The sequence below is a fragment of the Salmo salar genome, chromosome ssa20 (genome assembly GCF_905237065.1).
Source record: "Salmo salar chromosome ssa20, Ssal_v3.1, whole genome shotgun sequence".
Taxonomy (NCBI): domain Eukaryota; kingdom Metazoa; phylum Chordata; class Actinopteri; order Salmoniformes; family Salmonidae; genus Salmo; species Salmo salar.
The window spans coordinates 72,387,362-72,407,940 of record NC_059461.1 but is presented as its reverse complement, the minus strand read 5'-3'; the positions used below and the strand labels follow the sequence as shown (position 1 = coordinate 72,407,940).

At 45.7% G+C, this 20,579-nt stretch overlaps 1 protein-coding gene across 7 annotated transcripts in view; it reads right to left on the bottom strand.

The window, feature by feature from the left end:
- Window positions 1-235: 235 nt before the first annotated feature.
- LOC106581279 (glycerophosphodiester phosphodiesterase domain-containing protein 5) overlaps window positions 236-20,579 on the bottom strand; it is a 77,144-nt gene continuing 56,800 nt past the window's right edge. For 2 of the 7 annotated variants that reach the window (XM_045703905.1, XM_045703906.1), the window contains 10 exons: window positions 19,659-19,804; window positions 13,201-13,283; window positions 9,936-10,086; window positions 8,574-8,795; window positions 7,674-7,831; window positions 7,450-7,597; window positions 5,524-5,606; window positions 4,321-4,335; window positions 2,613-2,725; window positions 236-1,790 (listed from right to left, as the gene is read on the bottom strand). In XM_045703905.1, the coding sequence (XP_045559861.1) occupies window positions 1,705-1,790; window positions 2,613-2,725; window positions 4,321-4,335; window positions 5,524-5,606; window positions 7,450-7,597; window positions 7,674-7,831; window positions 8,574-8,795; window positions 9,936-10,086; window positions 13,201-13,283; window positions 19,659-19,804 (1,205 nt within the window). In that variant the 3' untranslated portion in view covers window positions 236-1,704. Of the gene's footprint in view, window positions 1,791-2,015; window positions 2,283-2,612; window positions 2,726-4,320; window positions 4,336-5,523; window positions 5,607-7,449; window positions 7,598-7,673; window positions 7,832-8,573; window positions 8,796-9,935; window positions 10,087-13,200; window positions 13,284-19,658; window positions 19,805-20,579 lie in introns of all 7 variants that reach the window. The other 5 variants (XR_006761017.1, XR_006761016.1, XR_006761018.1 and 2 more) reach the window with 5 other exon arrangements.

Sequence of the window (20,579 nt, the reverse complement as noted above, 5' to 3'; positions counted from 1 at the left end):
TGTAAAAACATTCCACTGACATTATGGGTATTTTGTGTGTAGGCCAGTGACAATCTAAATTGAATCCATTTTAATTTCAGCCACTGTACATCAAGCATTCACATTCAGTAGGAATATGGTTGACATGAGCTAAATCTACAGTCAGCAGTAACGCCAACCTAAATGGTTTGTTAGTTATGTTCTAGCTAGAAAATACTCTGCACCCCACCAACAAAAAAAATCAAAAGGATATCACTTCGGTATCAGAAGCATTTTAATGTTGACTTCTGAGGCACACAAATACCAAAGGAGTAAATTAACAAGTCTATCCATTCCTTGACCCGGTTTGAACTCTTGATACTCAGCGTCATCCCTCCAACAGCCTCCAGGTTTATTTTCACAGTTAATATAACACACACCCTTTGATGTTCCCCTATAGAAACCAATTGATTTGATGCACTTCGCTTTTCAAACACCACGAGTTCAAATGCCATTGAGAAGTTGGGTCGGCCAAGTATTTAAATTACTTTCATAAACTTTTCAACACTATTGCTATTATTATACATAATCAGGATGACATTTCCAATATAATGCTCAGCCAGCCATAACATCTGTAATATGTACACACTCCATGTAGGACTGCACACTGAGGGTAGGGGTAAAATCTCTACTGCCATAATACATGCACTGTACACATCATTTAAAAATCAAAACACATTCACAATGAACTGAAAACATCGCAAAAACACTGAGTAAACATCAGTTCTGCCTGAACACAAGCCCGGCCCGAGACAGCACAGCTCCACAAGTCACTTAATATTGTATGCTTGGATGATGGAAATGCTGTTCAAAACATCTATTCAAATCATTATCTTACATCATGTAACTATTTCAGTCTGGGAAGGCAGGACTTCTGTAAACAGCTTGTTCATGTTCTTTTTGTTCCTATAAATTATAATACCGCCCAAAGGCAAGAAAAAGGAGCATACTGCACAAATAGTAATTCCTGTAAATAATAAGAATTGGCTGTGCTATAAAGTGACTGCAAGAAATCCAAATAACAGTGTAGAAACAAACAAATAAGCATGGGGGGGGGGGGGGGAAGCGGCTCCAAAGCATCTAGAGCAGGGGTGGGAAAAACTACGGCCGAGGGCCAGATCCGGCCCATGAACCCATTCAATCCCAGCACACGGGAGGTTTAAGTAAAATATATATATATATATATATATATATATATAAATGGACCAATATATTTTCAAATAATTGCCCTTTTTCTGGCCAGCAAATAGATTGACAAACAAATTGGTAAAAAAAAAAAATGCACAACCCTCCACTGAATTTTGAAATCCTGATGTGGAACTCGAGCCAAAAAGTTTGCCCACAGAGGTGAGGAGAAGAGGCCACAGATCTGACGAATCAATCAGTTCATCAATAAAAAGTGCATTTAGTCCCACATTGTATATAACAAGCAAAAACAACCCTATTTACAGAATGTACAAAGCAATGGGTGGTGCTTGCCTTGGATTCTTCAGCAATACAGCAGCCTGTCAATCAGTCAGTCGGAGGAACAAACCAATAACTATCTGGATACACTGAGTAAAACAAGAGTAATCATAACAGATAAGCCAATCACAAGACAGTCACTTGGAAGTCTTAATTTACTCAGTTTCCACATGCTAGTAGAGTCAGGTGTCTTTCAGTAGATTCACATTAGGAGAGTGAGAGTCAATGGGAGATGCCTTCGTTGTTGTAGTAGTCGAAGCCATTCTCCATGTACATGTCCTCAGCACTGCCCACACCATTGCTCACCTCTGGGAGGCAGAAGAGAGAAGGGACATCAGTCAGTGTTCACAGGGTATTTCACTGATAGTGTACAACACAGACCACATCAATACACAGATCATCCAAAACAGACCAGAGAAATCCCATAGGTTCTCTTTGCTCTGTATGTCACCACTTATCTCTTCTAAGTGATTATTCTAGAGTGGTTTGGACTGACTGATGGTCATTGAAGACCCTCGCATCATCAGACGTACCTTTCACCACCCACCAGGAGAGGCTGGTGGGTCTCAGTGGGCTCTCTAGGCACCTTTTAAATGACACGGGTCTCTGGTGGGTGATTGGGGAGGAGAGGGGGGAAGGCGGGGCAGGCAGAGAGAGAGGGGAAGGGAGGGATGGAATGGTCGAAGGAATGGTCACAGCAGGTAGAGGAGGATGGAGAGATGGCAGGATGAAGAGGAGTGGAGGTGGAGAGGAGTGCAGGTCACACACACACACAGGTTGAGACTGCTACTGCGGTTGACCTTGGGAAGGATAATTACATTACAAACACTCAGAGAGATGCATGCTGGGATAGGGTAACACACTGACATCCCCAGACACTCCTAAAATGGCTGCCTTTCCTTGTCTCCTTTTCTGTGACCACTGATTAATAGGTGAAAGCAATATGGCTGTCCAAAACCATCGGGCATCCACTTCATCTATCCAATGTCATCAGATCAGTGGTAAATAAATAAGGAGAGGAGAAAAGGAGAGGAAGCCATTTCAGAGTACTGGGACACAGCCAGAGAAACAAACACACAATACAGTAAACACAGGCCGTGCAGCTCTCCTCTCTGGGGGTCCTTCCTTACCGGAGAAGATGAGTTTCTCCTTCATGATGTTGAGGTCTCTGCTGGACCTCCGGACCGCGGCACTCAGCATGATCTGTTCAGGGTTGTAGCTGTGCATGCCACTCAACCTCCACCTAGAGTGGAAAGGTCACACAGAGGGCAGGACGTCATATAGAGCAGGGTTCTCCAACCCTGTTCCTGGAGCGCTACCGTCCTGTAGGTTTACACTACAGTCTTGTTCCTGGAGAGCTACCCTCCTGTAGGTTTTCACTCCAACCCTGATTAAAAAAATTAGCGGTTTGATAAGTTGAATCAGGTTAGTTACAACTGGGGTTGGCGTGAAAACCAACAGGGGGATAGCTCTCCAAGAATAGGGTTGAGAGCCCTGATATAGAGCCTCTGGTCATACCACAGTACTGCTGCCTCTGCTCTCAAGGACCTGTCCTATATGGAGCTAACGGCATGTCAAAATGTGTCGGCCATTTTGCGTGGAGATTGCTACTCTAGGTCAACGTGTGTGGGCCCTGGACACCATTTTCCCTCAAATTATTCTACTTCTATTTGGCTGACCTCAAAATGACACCAAGCAAACAGACGGATATTGAAGTTGGTTGCTGTACTGAATCTACAAGGACATGTACCAGAGTATGAGCCAAAGACTTCTCCACTTCTCTGAAAGAACTTGTGATCCGTTACTGACTAGTTGTGACCAATGATTTATATATACACACTAGATGACTGATAGGGGGCGCTGTGTTGAAGCCACCGTGCCTCCATCTTGGCACTCTCAAAATATGTTTTACAATGGTAGGGAAGCTATAGAAATTCCTTTAATAAAGTCTACATTCGTTTTTGCCCCATTTATTCTATTGCAGACACCTCAATGCATACTCGTACATTATATAATGTGAGCTAAACATAAAAATATATATTTTTTATACTTAAATACATGTCATTTTGTGCTTGATCACATTTCATTGAAATACTGTCGAATTCCATTCATTCCTATGAAGGACTGCGTCTACTAGGGCGTGCCAATATGGCCAACCGGTGGCTTCAATGCCTCTTAATGACCAATACATAGCATCAGCCATCCAGGGTTTATATGCATCATTGGTTGTGACTAGCTTTGAGCATCACAACACTAACTGGAGTAATATCGGAGGAAAGAAGATTTACTTCCACAATATAATTTTGTTATGGTAATTAACAAATAGAGGCACATAAATTAAATGATTACATTAGCAATATTGTGTCTTGGCTAATGCATCAATGCACTTAAAAAAAACAGCAAAGCAGAGCTTTTGTCCAAATCAACACCATAAATGAAAAAGAGCTCTTCCTTGTTTAATCCAATTCTATAATTAATTTGCAGACTGTCATTCGGTCGATAATGTAAACAGTAAAACTCAAGTGGGATAAAAGTGAACACAAGCATTTGTGCTGTGAGGGACAAAGCAATGCTGTCTGCCACTAAAAGGCCAATACTGCTAGTCTCGCTTGTATTTATTCTCTCCTCTTGTGGGGAGAATGAGAAGTGGCAGCAGTGAAATACAACGATACAGGTGAGAGAAAGAAAAGAGATAGATCTAAGATTTAAAGGATGACGTAACAGAAAGGATGAAATGATACAGCAAAATTGGCTACACAGAGATAGAAATAAAGGGAAACGGAGAGCGGAAGAGGGAGAAAAAGGAAACGCATAGCGGGTCAGAGTTGACCCAGTTACCTGATAATGTGATAGCTGAGAGATGCCAGAATGCAGCAGAGAAGAGGAGCATGCACATCAGGCAGAGAAGAGGAGGAAGAAGAAAAAGGAGGAAGAGAAGGGAACAAGGACAAAAGAAGGTGGAGAGATTGAGGTCAGTTTAGAAGGCTGCAGCGGCCAGCACTTTGCTAAGCATAGCAAACCCCACACCATAAGACTAGAGGATGGAGATCTTGCTCTGCTGTCCTCCATCCCACAACAGCGTTATGGCTCAGGAAGGAAAGTGAAATTCCTTTTAGCATAGAGAAACTCCCATAGGAACAGCTTCCTACAGTCTTCCAGAAGATTCAAGGAAGCATACTTTCTGGTTTCATGTTACTTAAATGGAAACATTGTTTGGTTGACGAGAGATACTTCTCCAGCTGATTCTCCAAGCCACGGTGTTGACATTGTAAATGAGCTTTATCAAATAACTACAGTTTCACCCATCCCTGTGTTTTAACACACTTGCTGGAAAATGGCCTGTGAATACCCACTACACAATTGTATTCCCATTGGCTGGATGGTATTCCTCTGCTAAAGGACTCTTGCCTTTCACTGAAGTTATTTGGGGGAGGAAGGTGTAGAAAACACTATTAGATTCACTGTCGACGATCAACAATGACCTTAAAAAAATATACATGGTTAATCTTCCCTTGGGGAAACCCTAATTAATGTAATATAACGGTAATCTGTGTATGCAGAGTTCTGTTAATGTGTGCTTGTACAATATACAGGAGCCTGATGGTCCTCTGTAGCTCAATTGGTAGTGTATGGTTCTTGCAATGCCAGGATAGTGGGTTGGAATCCCAGGACCACTCCATACGTAATAAATGAGAGAGGTAGAACACACACCGCTGGGTGGAAGGAGAGGGTGTGAAGCAGACACAGAGGGCGGAAGAGATGTGTTAACTGTGTAAAGGCTGCCAGAGGCACTACAGCAGTAATAACAGGTAATTGTGTGTGTGCGAGAGAGTGAGTGAGAGTTGACAATATTCCCATGCCCAGTGCTATGTAGGCATAGTAAAAAAAATAGCTTGCATCTGCTTTCTTCCTCCTTTAAATCAGTTGACTAATAAATCTCCAGTAAAGACACAGATTAATTACTACCTAGTACTAAATTTAAAAATTACATCCTGAGAAAAAAATAAAATAAATAAGAATCAGCAGAAAAGGAGGACTTACTTTTGGAATACAAAAATTCCTATAACTACAGTGAAGGAGATGAGATCAGCAGCGACCCAGATCAGACAGTATTCATCTGGACTCTGAAACACATCATGGCAGCATTAGACCACCAGGTCGCAGCGTCTCCTAAAACAACTCAAACCTAGAACAAATCATACTTTCCTAAAATGATGAAATATTGAAATTGATGTAATATTGAGGTACAGTAATTAATGTTCAATGCATAACGGACTAGTTATTCAAAAGGTTAACAAAAGAGAATACTCTAGTCAGAATAATGTAACTAGGAGTGAAAGGACAATTTAAAGAAGTTCCACATACACCTAGATCCCATACTACCAGACAGGGTGGGTGTAGGTAGTGACCATATTGACTAGCTAGCAGACAGGGTGGGTGTAGGTAGTGGCCATATTGACTAGCTAACAGACAGAGAGAGACAAAGTGGGTGTAGGTAGTGGCCATATTGACTAGCTAACAGACATAGACAAAGTGGGTGTAGGTAGTGGCCATATTGACTAGCTAACAGACAGAGAGAGACAAAGTGGGTGTAGGTAGTGGCCATATTGACTAGCTAACAGACATAGACAAAGTGGGTGTAGGTAGTGGCCATATTGACTAGCTAACAGACAGAGGCAGACAGGGTGGGGGTGTAGGTAGTGGCCATTTTGACTAGCTAACAGACAGACACAAAGTGGGTGTAGGTAGTGGCCATATTGACTAGCTAACAGACAGAGGCAGACAGGGTGGGGGTGTAGGTAGTGGCCATATTGACTAGCTAACAGACAGACACAAAGTGGGTGTAGGTAGTGGCCATATTGACTAGCTAACAGACAGAGACAGACAGGGTGGGTGTAGGTAGTGGCCATATTGACTAGCTAACAGACAGACACAAAGTGGGTGTAGGTAGTGGCCATATTGACTAGCTAACAGACAGAGGCAGACAGGGTGGGGGTGTAGGTAGTGGCCATATTGACTAGCTAACAGACAGACACAAAGTGGGTGTAGGTAGTGGCCATATTGACTAGCTAACAAACAGAGACAGGGTGGGTGTAGGTAGTGGCCATATTGACTAGCTAACAAACAGAGACAGGGTGGGTGTAGGTAGTGGCCATATTGACTAGCTAACAAACAGAGACAGACAGGGTGGGTAAAATATGCAGTGCTATCCTGAACTCTATGTGAATCTCACCCAGGATGGGCTCTATTCTGTAGTCTTCACCACACATAGTGTTCCCTGCTGGGAGTCAGTCTGCTAACCCAGAGAGGAGTGCCAAGAGGGCCTGGGGCAATGTGGATGCTGTAGGCGTAATGGTGTGGGGGTGCTGTAGGAGTAATGGTGTGGGGGCTGTGGTGGTAATGGTGTGGGTGCTGTAGGAGTAATGGTGTAGGTGCTGTAGGAGTAATGGTGTAGGTGCTGTAGGAGTAATGGTGTAGGTGCTGTAGGAGTAATGGTGTAGGTGCTGTAGGAGTAATGGTGTAGGTGCTGTAGGAGTAATGGTGTAGGAGTAATGGTGTGGGGGCTGCAGGAGTAATGGTGTAGGTGCTGTAGGAGTAATGCTGTAGGTGCTGTAGGAGTAATGGTGTAGTTGCTGTAGGGGTAATGGTGTGGGTGCTGTAGGGGTAATGGTGTGGGTGCTGTAGGGGTAATGGTGTGGGGCTAATGGTGTGGGGGCTGTAGGAGTAATGGTGTGGGGGCTGCAGGAGTAATGGTGTGGGTGCTGTAGGGGTAATGGTGTGGGTGCTGTAGGGGTAATGGTGTGGGTGCTGTAGGGGTAATGGTGTGGGTGCTGTAGGGGTAATGGTGTGGGTGCTGTAGGGGTAATGGTGTGGGGGTAATGGTGTGGGTGCTGTAGGAGTAATTGTGTGGGGGTAATGGTGTAGGGGTAGTGGTGGGGGTGCTAGAGGGTGCTGTGGGAGACTTACCATGAGCCAGATGGGGTAAGGCACCTTTCTGAGGATGTTGGGGGCTTCAGAGGAGACAGAGGAGACCCCGCTGCACCAGAGTACAGAAAACAGCCAGGGCTCGTTGACTGTGTACAGAGTCACACTCACATTGCTCCTGGAGAACTCTCTGGGGAGTGCAGACAGACACATTCATACACACATATACAGAAGAAGTGTGACCGTGTATGTGTGTGTTAACCCACCGGATGTCATAGGGGCTGGCCTGGCTGTAACGTAACAGTAGTCTGCTGATTCCCTGCTGGTGAAGGACCTGAGGAGGCAGCTTCTCTACTGACGTCTGCTGCAGCCCTGGAGCCACCTGTCTTACCTGCCCCCTGTCCCAGTCTGGGGTCCACATCACCTGCCAACACACACACAAATACAGACAGACAGAGACACACACAGAGAGTGTGAGAGCGAGAGCGAGAGACAAAGTGGGTGTAGGTAGTGGCCATATTGACTAGCTAGGAGACAGAGAGACAGGGTGGGTGTAGGTAGTGGCCATATTGACTAGCTAGCAGACAGAGAGACAGGGTGGGTGTAGGTAGTGGCCATATTGACTAGCTAGCAGACAGAGAGACGGGGTGGGTGTAGGTAGTGGCCATATTGACTAGCTAACAGACAGAGACAGACAGGGTGGGTGTAGGTAGTGGCCACATTGACTAGCTAACAGTGGCCATATTGACTAGCTAACAGACATCAGCGATGACAGTAATGATTGTGACATTGATTGATGTCACAGGCAACCTTCAGGTCAGCCTCAAGCTGACAGTTCCATCTCTCTGCTATGAGTTGTGTTTTCCTCCTCTTGATTTCCATAGGGGACTGTCTGAGCCCTAACAAGGTTCTGTCCACTATCTAATAATAACAATAAGAATAGTAAGAATAATAATAAATGCCATTTAGCTGACGCTTTTATTCAAAGTGACTTACAATCATGTGTGAATCCATTTTAAGTATGGGTGGTCCCTGGAATCAAACCCACTACCCTGGCATTACAAACGCCATGCTCTACCAAAGGACCACTATCTCAGTCGTGTACACTAGTGTTATCTTCCTCTACTACAACCCCTAAGGGGAACAGTGTGTGATGCCGGTCTCACCAGGTGCTGTGGTATCCCAGACTGGCGTATGACCTCCAGGGTATCGTTGATCCAGCTGTGGTAGCAGGGGTGTCCGTGCAGGGGTCGTCGCAGGCTGAACACCACTGTGTGGTTATGGAGGGTGGCTAGCCTCAGCAGCTGCTCCAGACTACACACACTCTGGTTCCCCACCAGCATCACCTCCCTCTGAGCCATGGACTGGACCGTCCAGAATGGGTCATCCTAGAGGACAAAGCACACAGGTACTCACAGTCAAGCTAATCAATTTAGTGTATTTCTAGGTTTACATGGCAATTGTAATTATACATCACTTTATGATGAGATCAGGGTTTGGGTCAATTTTATTTTAACTCAATCCAGGGAAGTAATCTTGATTGATAAAATTAAGCAATTTCTCCACTTCATTAATGAGATTTCCTATCAGCCGAGTGGCAATGAAATGGATCCAAAGCATGGAGGAGAAATATAGACCTAGTGAAATAAAGGGTGGTGTGAGGTCCTACAAAGATACATTTCATGCATGCTTACATTTGGTTAGAAACCTTCAGAGAGAGAAAGATGGCATAACAGTATACCAGTCCTCCCTAGCGGGGGATGTGACAGACAGTAGCATTCCTCCCTAGCGGGGGATGTGACAGACAGTAGCATTCCTCCCTAGCGGGGGATGTGACAGACAGTAGCATTCCTCCCTAGCGGGGGATGTGACAGACAGTAGCATTCCTCCCTAGCGGGGGATGTGACAGACAGTAGCATTCCTCCGTAGCGGGGGATGTGACAGACAGTAGCATTCCTCCGTAGCGGGGGATGTGACAGACAGTAGCATTCCTCCCTAGCGGGGGATGTGACAGACAGTAGCATTCCTCCCTAGCGGGGGATGTGACAGACAGTAGCATTCCTCCCTAGCGGGGGATGTGACAGACAGTAGCATTCCTCCCTAGCGGGGGATGTGACAGACAGTAGCATTCCTCCCTAGCAGGGGTGTGACAGACAGTAGCACTCCTCCCTAGCGGGGGTGTGACAGTAGCACTCCTCCCTAGCGGGGGTGTGACAGTAGCACTCCTCCCTAGCGGGGGTGTGACAGTAGCACTCCTCCCTAGCGGGGGTGTGACAGTAGCACTCCTCCCTAGCGGGGGTGTGACAGTAGCACTCCTCCCTAGCGGGGGTGTGACAGTAGCATTCCTCCCTAGCGGGGGTGTGAATGTAGCATTCCTCCCTAGCGGGGGTGTGAATGTAGCATTCCTCCCTAGCGGGGGTGTGAATGTAGCATTCCTCCCTAGCGGGGGTGTGAATGTAGCATTCCTCCCTAGCGGGGGTGTGAATGTAGCATTCCTCCTTAGCGGGGTGTGAGTCACATTGTGGTACCTTGAGGAACCACTGGCCGGCATTGAGGCTGTGTAAGTCTGTCCAGTTAAAGGAGGAGGCATCGTCCAGCTGTCTGGCAGGAAACACCTTCCCCACGTCTGTAGTCCTCCTCAAGGTGCGGTCTCGCATCAGAAACGGCACCCCGTCAAGGCTAGGACAGGAAAGATTTAAACAGTCAGGTCTACCAATACAATAGTATATTCAGTGCCGTACAGGGTTGTTCAACATCATATGATCATCTTATTTCTCAGAAGTTTATATCCCCTGATATTTTGTGATTCTAAGTGGAAGTTCTTACAATAGAAATACTGAATGCTCTCTAGGGAAGTGCCAAAAACCTTCAATCATGAAGGGAAAAGACTAGAGCTGTTTGAGGCAAAACTCACATTACATGAAAGCTACTTTCATGTTGCTTGCTTCACCTTCACTTTGAATGCCAAATAATTTCCCCACCTTTTCAGTTAACCTCAGGTTGTAAGACATGGAAAACAAAAACACATTACCTACACTTGAAATTGTTAGTCAGAATCACAACGCTTTCGTAAGATTGCATCCCAAGCAAGAAACTAAAATCAGACCAAACACATAATTTAGCCTATCATTCATTATCGTTTTCAGTGACCATATAGCGTGACTGAAACCTTCAATTAGTGCCTGAATGACCCCTGTCCCTTCGGGTGTGTGTTTGTGTACACGCTCAATGCAGCCCAGAGCTTTGTGTGATTTTAACAACACATCCACCACGCTTATCCTCAACACGGGGGCGTGCTCAGTCCCATCCTGTACTCCCTGTTCACTCATGACTGCGCAACCAGGCACGACTCCAACACCATCATTAAGATTGCCGATGACACAACAGTGATAGGCCTGATCGCCGACAACAACGAGACAGCCTATAGGGAGGAGGTCTGAGACTTGATCATGTGGTGCAAGGAAAACAACCTCTCCCTCAACGTGATCAAGACAAAGGAGATGATTGTGGACTACAGACAAAGGAGGACCAAGCACGCCCCCATTCTCATCGACAGGGCTGTAATGGAGCAGGTTGAGAGCTTCAAGTTCCTTGGCGTCCACATCACCAACAAACTAACATGGTCCAAGCACACCAAGACAGTCGTGAAAAGGGCACAACAAAACCTATTCCCCCTCAGGAGACTGAAAAGATTTGGCATGAGTCCTGAGATCATCAAAAGGTTCTACAGCTGCATCATCGAGAGCATCCTGACGGGTTGCATCACTGGCTGGTATGGCAACTGCTCGGCCTGCGAGGCACTACAGAGGGTAGTGCGTGAGGCCCAGTACATCACCGGGGCCAAGCTTCCTGCCATCCAGGACCTCTATACCAGGCGGGGTCAGAGGAAGGCCCTAAAAATTGTCAAAGACTCCAGCCACCCTAATCATAGGGGCTTTTTAACAGCTTCTACCCCCAAGCCATAAGACTCCTGAACATCTAATCAAATGGCTACCCAGACTATTTGCATTGCCCCCCTCCACCCCTCTTCTACTCTGCTGCTACGCTCTGTTATTATTTATGCATAGTCACTTTAATAACTCTACCTACATGTACATATTACCTCAATTACCTCGACTAACCGGTGCCCCCGCACATTGACTCTGAACTGGTACCCCTGTATATAGCCTCGCTATTGTTATTTCACTGCTGCTCTTTAAGTATTTGTTAATTTTATTTATAATTTTAGGGGGGGTGTTTTATTAAAACTGTATTGTTGGTTAAGGGCTTGTAAGTAAGGTTTACACCTGTTGTATTCGGCGCATGTGACAAATAAAATTTGAGTTGATAAACATGGCACAAAATGAAAGCACACACAGTTGTACGTGTAAGCATACGTCTATGTACGTACACATTCACACTGCATCCAACTCATTCAAACATCGCTCTATTGGGTTTGCTCTTCTAGCTCATCTTGTCATCTAAAAACAGCCATGCGTCTATGGAAGTGCTGTCCTGGCCGCCGCCACTACTACTACTACTACTGCTGCTGCAACCACCACCACCACTGCTGATGCTGCTACTACTACTACTGATGCTACTACCACCACCACTGCTGATGCTACTACCACCACCACTGCTGATGCTACTACTGATGCTACTACCACCACCACTACTGATGCTACTACCACCACCACTGCTGATGCTACTACTACCACCACTGCTGCTGATGCTACTACTGATGCTACTACTACCACCACCACTGCTGATGCTACTACTGATGCTACTACTACCACCACCACTGCTGATGCTACTACTGATGCTACTACTACCACCACCACTGCTGATGCTACTACTGATGCAACTACTACCACCACTGCTGATGCTACTACTACCACCACTGCTGATGCTACTACTACCACCACTGCTGATGCTACTACTACCACCACTGCTGCTGATGCTACTACTACTGATGCAACTACTACCACCACTGCTGATGCTACTACTACTGATGCTACTACCACCACCGCTGCTGATGCTACTACTACTACTGATGCTACTACCACCACCGCTGCTGATGCTACTACTACTACTACTGATGCTACTACCACCACCGCTGCTGATGCTACTACTACTACTGATGCTACTACCACCACCGCTGCTGATGCTACTACTACTACTGATGCTACTACCACCACCGCTGCTGATGCTACTACTACTGATGCTACTACCACCACCGCTGCTGACTCTACTACTGATGCTACTACCACCACCACTGCTGATGTTACTACTACTGATGCAACTACTTCCACCACTGCTGATGCTACTACTACTGATGCAACTACTACCACCACTGCTGATGCTACTACTACTGATGCTACTACTACCACCACTGCTGATGCTACTACTACTGATGCTACTACCACCTCCACTGCTGATGCTACTACTACTGATGCTACTACCACCACCACCGCCGATGCTACTACCACCACCACCGCCGATGCTACTACTATCACCACCGCCGCCACTACTACTACCGCCGCCGCCGCTACTGCCGCCGCTGCCGCCGCCACTACCGCCGCCACTACCGCCGCCACTACCGCTACCGCCGCCGCTACTACCGCTACCGCCGCCGCTACTACCGCTACCGCCGCCGCTACTACCGCTACCGCCGCCGCCACTACCGCTACCGCCGCCGCCACTACCGCTACCGCCGCCGCCACTACCGCTACCGCCGCCGCCGCCACTACTACCGCAGCTCCCCATTGATCTAGTTTGGCTGCACTGCGAGTCTCTTTCGGTGTGTGTGTGTACCTGATGGCCACGTCAGCCTCCAGCCCACTGACGTTCATCTGCAGAGCCCTCTGGAAGGACAGGATGGTGTTCTCTGGAGCCAGCTACAGACAGACAGAGAGGAACATCATCAGCATACTGATGTTTCATGGAGGTCAGAGACATTTCATATATCTTACTGCAATCAGAGTTCACAGGTTCATATAGGTTTCAGAAGTTTAACACTTCTTTGAAACATGCCATTTTCCCACATGTTGTTGGGGTGGTGCTGGAGATGATGAAAATTAAGTTACATTTTTTTCAATTTCCCTTTAAAATGGGTATGAGGAAATGGAGAATGTATTCCAGTTAAAAGTAATGGGTTATGAGCTCATAATTATTATTGATAAACAACAGACTATTGAACATATACTGACTGGTGCAATACAAGATACTAGGCCACATTGGTCGAACTAATAATGGTCAGTGATACCGTAGGTCAAACTGTCTAATACTGAGGGGACTGGACACCTAGGAAAAGCAATTTAAAGTGCTGCTGGGAAACAGAGTTGGTCATGTGGTGTGTCCCGGGGGAGTTCAGGTTTTTAAGACTTAATTTCTCCACAGCATTTCACTTCTGGGGTGATCAACTACTGCAACATGCCCCAACCGGCTGGCTGGGGAGCATCTGTCTGCAGCTCGCTGGATGGATGGGTCATGTTTTTGTGTATGCGAGTCATTAGAACAGGGTTTCCCAAACTAGGGGTCGCCGGATTTGAAAATGGGGTGGCGAGAGAAAATTTGCGCTTGGTTCATCGAACCCGGGGTTACATCATCAAATGTGGCTCTATCTTTTGAATGGTTTAAGCTCCAAATATTATGAACCCATCACTGAAAGACAAAAGACATGACTCTCAGGAACAGGTAGGTACATACTGTTACCCTCTACTATGCCACCAAGCTGTTAGAACCGAGAGGACAAGATCAAGCACTAAATTAGACTGGCGGGGGGGGGACATCTGTAACCACATTTCCATCCAGTTTTTATGCAAGTAAAGCACTGTATAAAAAAAAAAAAAATCATGACAGCTGTGATGGAAACAGGATTTTCGGTACAATTTTATGAACGTTAACAAGTACATTTGTTCATTCAACATGGTGGGATTTTTTTGGGTCGGTAAAATGTATTATGTGGAAACACCATGCGCAAATATTGATTTGTGCACTGTATCTGCAAGTGGTTGGCTAGACCGCATGTGCCAAGACCAGAATAGGCACATTTGTTATTTAACGCAACAGTTTGTGACAAAACTATTGGTAGAGTTGAAAATGCGATGGAAACACATTGAACATACAATTTTTTTTCGGGACATCAAAACAGAAGCAAAAAACGATCGTGTGCACATCACGCAATCATTTTTATCAGCAACAAGTCCGTTGAAAGAAAATGCGCATATTTTCTTTATGCAGATTTTTTTATATTCTCACAAAAATCTGTTTGGATGGTAACCTAGCTCATGATGTTATTTTCTACACAGAAGATCATACGTCATTGCCTGATGATCTTCTGAACTTCCCAATAGCTTTCTGATGCATTTCAAATCAAAATATATTTGTCACGTGCACCGAACACAACAGTGAAATGCTTACTTACAGGATCTAACCAACAGTGCAATTTTGAAGTAAAAAAAAAATAGGTATTAGGTGAACAATAGAGAAGAAAATCAAAAACAACAGTAAAAACACAGTGAATAATAACAGTAGCGAGGCTATATACAGTAGCGAGGCTATATACAGGCACCGGTTAGTCTGGCTAATTGAGGTAGTATGTACATGAATGTATAGTTCAAGTGAATACGCATATAAACTAAGCAAAAAAAGAAACGTCCCTTTTTCAGGACTCTGTCTTTCAAAGATAATTTGAAAAAATCCAAATAACTTCATAGATCTTCATTGTAAAGAGTTTAAACACCGATTCCCATGCTTGTTCAATGAACCATAAACAATTAATGAACATGAACCTGTGAAACGGTCACTAAGACACTAACAGCTTACAGACGGTAGTCAATTAAGGTCACAGTTATGAAAACTTAGGACACTAAAGATGCCTTTCTACTGACTCTCAAAAACACCAAAAAGAAAGATACCCAGGGTCCCTGCTCATCTGCGTGAACGTGCCTTAGGCATGCTGCAAGGAGGCATGAGGACTGCAGATGTGGCCAGGGCAATAAATTGCAACGTTCGTACTGTGAGACGCCTAAGACAGCACTACAGGGAGACAGGACGGACAGCTGATCGTCCTCGCAATGGTAGACCACGTGTAACACCTGCACAGGATCGGTACATCACACCTGCGGGACAGGAAAAGGATGGCAACAACAACTACCCGAAATACACCTGGAACGCACTATCCCAACATCAGTGCTCAGACTGCCCGCAATAGGCTGAGAGAGGCTGGACTGAGGGCTTGTAGGCCTGTTGTAAGGCAGGTCCTCACCAGACATCACCGTCGCCTATGGGCACAAACCCACCGTCGCTGGACCAGACAGGACTGGCAAAAAGTGCTCTTCACTGACGAGTCACGTTTTTTTCTCACCAGGGGTGATGGTCGGATTCGTGTTTATCTTCGAAGGAATGAGCGTTACACCGAGGCCTGTACTCTGGAGCGGGATCGATTTGGAGGTGGCGGGTCCGTCATGGTCTGGGGCGGTGAGTCACAGCATCATCGGACTGAGCTTGTTGTCATGGCAGGCAATCTCAATGCTGTGCGTTACAGGGAAGACATCTTCCTCCCTCATGTGGTACCCTTCCTGCAGGCTCATCCTGACATCACCCTCCAGCATGACAATGCCACCAGCCACACTGCTCGTTCTGTGCGTGATTTCCTGCAAGACAGGATTGTCAGTGTTCTGCCATGGCCAGCGAAGAGCCCGGATCTCAATCCCATTGAGGACTTCTGGGACCTGTTGGATCGGAGGGTGAGGGCTAGGGCCATCCCCCCCAGAAATGTTTGGGAACTTGCAGGTATCTTGGTGGAACAGTGGGGTAACATCTCACAGCAAGAATTCACAAATCTGGTGCAGTCCATGAGGAGATGCACTGCAGTACTTAATGCAGCTGGTGGCCACACTAGATACGGACTTACTTTTGATTTTGATCCCCCCCTTTGTTCCATTTCTGTTAGTCACATGGCTGTGGAACTTGTTCAGTTTATGTCTCAGTTGTTGAATCTTATGTTCATACAAATATTTGCACGTTAAGTTTGTTGAAAATAAACACAGTTGACAGTGAGAGGGCGTTTCTTTTTTTGCTAAGTTCATGATAAACAGAGTAGCAGCAGCGTAAAAAAAAGGGGTTGGGGCAGGCACAATGCAAATAGTCTGGGTAGCCATTTGATTACCTGTTCATGAGTCTTATGGCTTGGGGGTAAAAGCTGTTGAGAAGCCTTTTGGTCCTAGACTTGGCACTCCGGTACTGCATGCCATGCGGTAGTAGAGAGAACAGTCTATGACTGAGGTGGGTGCTGTCTAACAATTTTTAGGGCCTTCCTCTGATACCGCCTGGTGTAGAGGTCCTGGATGGCAGGCAGCTTAGCCCCAGTGATGTACTGGGCCGTACGCACTACCCTCTGTAGTGCCTTGCAGTCGGAGACTGAGCAGTTGCCGTACCAGGCAGTGATGCAACCAGTCTGGATGCTCTTGATGTTGCATCTCTAGAACCTTTTGAGGATCTGAGGACCCATGCCAAATCTTTAGTTTCCTGAGGGGGAATAGGCTTTGTTGTGCCCTCTTTAGGACTGTCTTGATATGTTTGGACCATTCAAGTTTGTTGGTGATGTGGACACCAAGGGACTTGAAGCCCTCTACCTGCTCCACTACAGCCCCGTCGATGAGAATTGGGGAGTGTTCGGTCCTCCTTTTCCTGTAGACCACAATCATCTCCTTAGGCTTGGTTACATTGAGGGATAGGTTGTTATTCTGGCACCACCCGGCCAGGTCTCTGACCTCCTTCCTATAGGCGGTCTCGTCGTTGTTGATGATCAGGACTACCACTTGTGTCGTCTGCCAACTTAAATTATGGTGTTGGAGTCGTACCTGGCCACGCAGTCGTGGGTGAACAGGGAGTACAGGAGGGGACTGAGAATGCACCCGAGGGGCTCCAGTGGTGAGGATCAGCGTGGCAGATGTGTTGCTACCTATCCTCACCACTTCAAACCATATATCGTCTTCGTATTGAAATACTGTCAAAAATAGACTGATTTCTAAGACTGCTATAGCCCAAATAAAAAAGTAAACATTGGCCATTGATTAAATAAAAAAATGTACATGGTGGGGGTTTAACATTATTTTTAGATCAACATGGGGTCGTGGGCAAAAAAAAAAAAGTTTGGGAAACACTGCATTATGAGTTGAGGCTTTGGCAACAGCATGGGAATTTGTCATATACTAGGCTTATATCCAGTCATACAGTGTCTGGCTGACAAGTCAAACATATCAAGTCAAACACAAAGCAGGCGTGGGCTCATACTAGCACTGTTTATTAGCATACAGTGCATTCGGAAAGTATTTTGTTACGTTACAGCCATATTCTAAAATGTATTAAGTTTTGTTTTCCTCAATCTACTACACACAATACCCCATAATGACAAAGCAAAACTGTTTAGAAATGTATGCACATGAATAACAACAAAAAAACTGAAATATCACATTTACATAAGTATTCAGACCTTTTACTCAGTACTTTGCTGAAACACCTTTGGCAGCAATTACAGCCTAGAGTCTTCTTGGGTATGACGCTATTCTTTTCTGCAGATCCTCTCAAGCTTTGTCAGGTTGGATGGGGAGCGTCGCTGCACAGCATTGTTCAGGTTTCTCCAGACATGTTTGATCGGGTTCAAGTCCGACCTCTGACTGGGCCACTCAAGGACAATCAGAGACTTGTATGGAAGCCACTCGTGCGTTGTCTTGGCTGTGTGCTTAGGGTCGTTGTCCTATTGGAAGGTGAACCGTCACCCCAGTCTGAGGTCCTGAGCACTCTGGAGCAGGTTTTCATCAAGGATCTCTGTACTTTGCTCCGTTCATCTTTCCCTCAATCCAGACTAGTCTCCCAGTCCCTGCAGCTGAAAAACATCCCCACAGCATGATGCTGCCACCACCATGCTGCACCGTAGGGATGGTGCCAGGTTTCCTCCAGACGTGACGCTTGGCATTCAGGCCAAATAGTTCAATATTGGTTTCATCAGAGAATCTTGTTTCTCATGGTCTGAGAGTCCTTTAGGTGACTTTTGGCCAAATCCAAGTGGGCTGTCATGTGCCTTTACTGAGGAGTGGCTTCCGTCTGGTCACACTACCATAAAGGCCTGATTGGCGGAGTGCTGCAGAGATGGGAGATCTTTCCAGAAGGACAACCATCTCCACAGAGGAACTCTAGAGCGCTGTCAGAGTGACCATCAGTTTCTTGGTCACCTCCCTGAAAAAGGCCCTCCTCCTCTGATTGCTTAGTTTGGCTGGGCGGCCAGCTCTAGGAAGAGTCTTGGTGGTTCTAAACTTCTTCCATTTAAGAATAATGGAGGCCACTGTGTTCTTGGGGACCTTCAATGCTGCAGAAATGTTTTGGTACCCTTCTAGATCTGTGCCTTGACACAATCCTGTCTCAGAGCTCTACGGACAATTCCTTCGATCTCATGGCTTGGTTTTTGCTCTGACATGCACTGTCAACTGTGGGGCCAAATATAGACAGCTGTGTGCCTTTCCAAATCATGTCCAATCAATTGAATTTACCACAGGTGGACTCCAATCAAGTTGTACAAACATCAAGGATGGTCCATGGAAACAGGATGCACCGGAGCTCAATTTCAAGTCTCATAGCAAAGGGTCTGAAAACTTATGTAAATAAGGTGTTTGTTTTTTATTTTGAATACATTTGCAAAAATGTCTAAAAACCTGTGTTCGCTTTGTCATTATAGGGTATTTTGTGTAGATTGATGAGGAAGCATTGTTATTTTATTCATTTTAGAATAAGGCTTTAACGTAATAAAATGTGGAAAAAGGGAAGTGGTCTGATGCATCCCGAATGCACTGTATATCTATTTCTGCCTGGAGAGAAATGCAGCATAACATGATATGAATGAAGAAAACAAGTGAAGAAATGCTAGACATGGAATCATATGAAATCTTGCTTCTATAGGTTGAGCTGATAGGTTAAGTGTTCTCACATACAGTAACCTATATCTTCCAGAAAGCCCAGAAGTCTGTTTACCATCTATTCCTGGGCTATTTTCAGCTTAGGTCCAGAGGGTCATTAATACACTAGAATAGCCCTAGATAGTGTGAAGGAAGTGAGTGGGTGGAAATATAAACTGTTGGACAGAATGATTTCTCTTGTGCCCTCCATGAAGGTTACATCTCTGTGGGTCTGTTATTGTATAATCTAGAAGCAAAACGTATGAGGTGCCTCCTATTACATGCCCTCGGATTGGGCAGCTGGTTCAGCTGACTCACCATGGGTGCGCCCTGGTGGCCAATGACGTCAGGGCGTGGTGTGAGGTTGGCGTGGTCCATGATACAGGGGGAGGTGATGGAAAGGGGGGCCATGTAGAGGCCCAGTAGAACACTTAGGTAGAGCAGGAGAACCACCACCTGAAACCCTGGGGAGGGGGGGGGGGTAGAACACAACATAGATATATAATTAATAGAAACCCTGGGGAGGGTGACGAATAAAACATAGAATGAATAGAATACCCAAGTATACAGAATAGCTATGGCTGAAATACTTTTTTGCTCGTCACGGTTGTCTATTGTACGGAGATGGTCAAGGACATAAATAAATAGCACACCTGAATATAGCTTCTTTATGTGCAAGAAGACCATTCACGGAATGTTTCTAAACATTTTACGTGGCCAGTTTGGGTTGAGAGTACCAGTCAAATGTTTGGACACACCTACTCATTCAAAGGTTTTTCTTTATCTTTACTATTTTCTACATTGTAAACTCAGCAAAAAAATTCCTCTCATTGGCAACTGCGTTTATTTTCAGCAAACTTAACGTGTAATTATTTGTATGAACATAACCAGATTCAACAACTGAAACAAACTGAACAAGTTTCACAGACATGTGACTAACAGAAATGGAATAATGTGTCCCTGAAAAAAGGGGGGGGTCACAATCAAAAGTAACAGTCAGTATCTGGTTTGGCCACCAGCTGCATTAAGTACTACAGTGCATCTCCTCCTCTTGGACTGCACCAGATTTGCCAGCTCTTGCTGTGAGATGTTACCCCACTCTTCCAGCAAGGCACCTGCAAGTTCCCGTACATTTCTGGGGGGGAATGGCCATAGCCCAACAGGTCCCAGACGTGCTCAATGGGATTGAGATCCGGGCTCCTCGCTGGCCATGACAGAAGACTGACAGTCCTGTCTTGC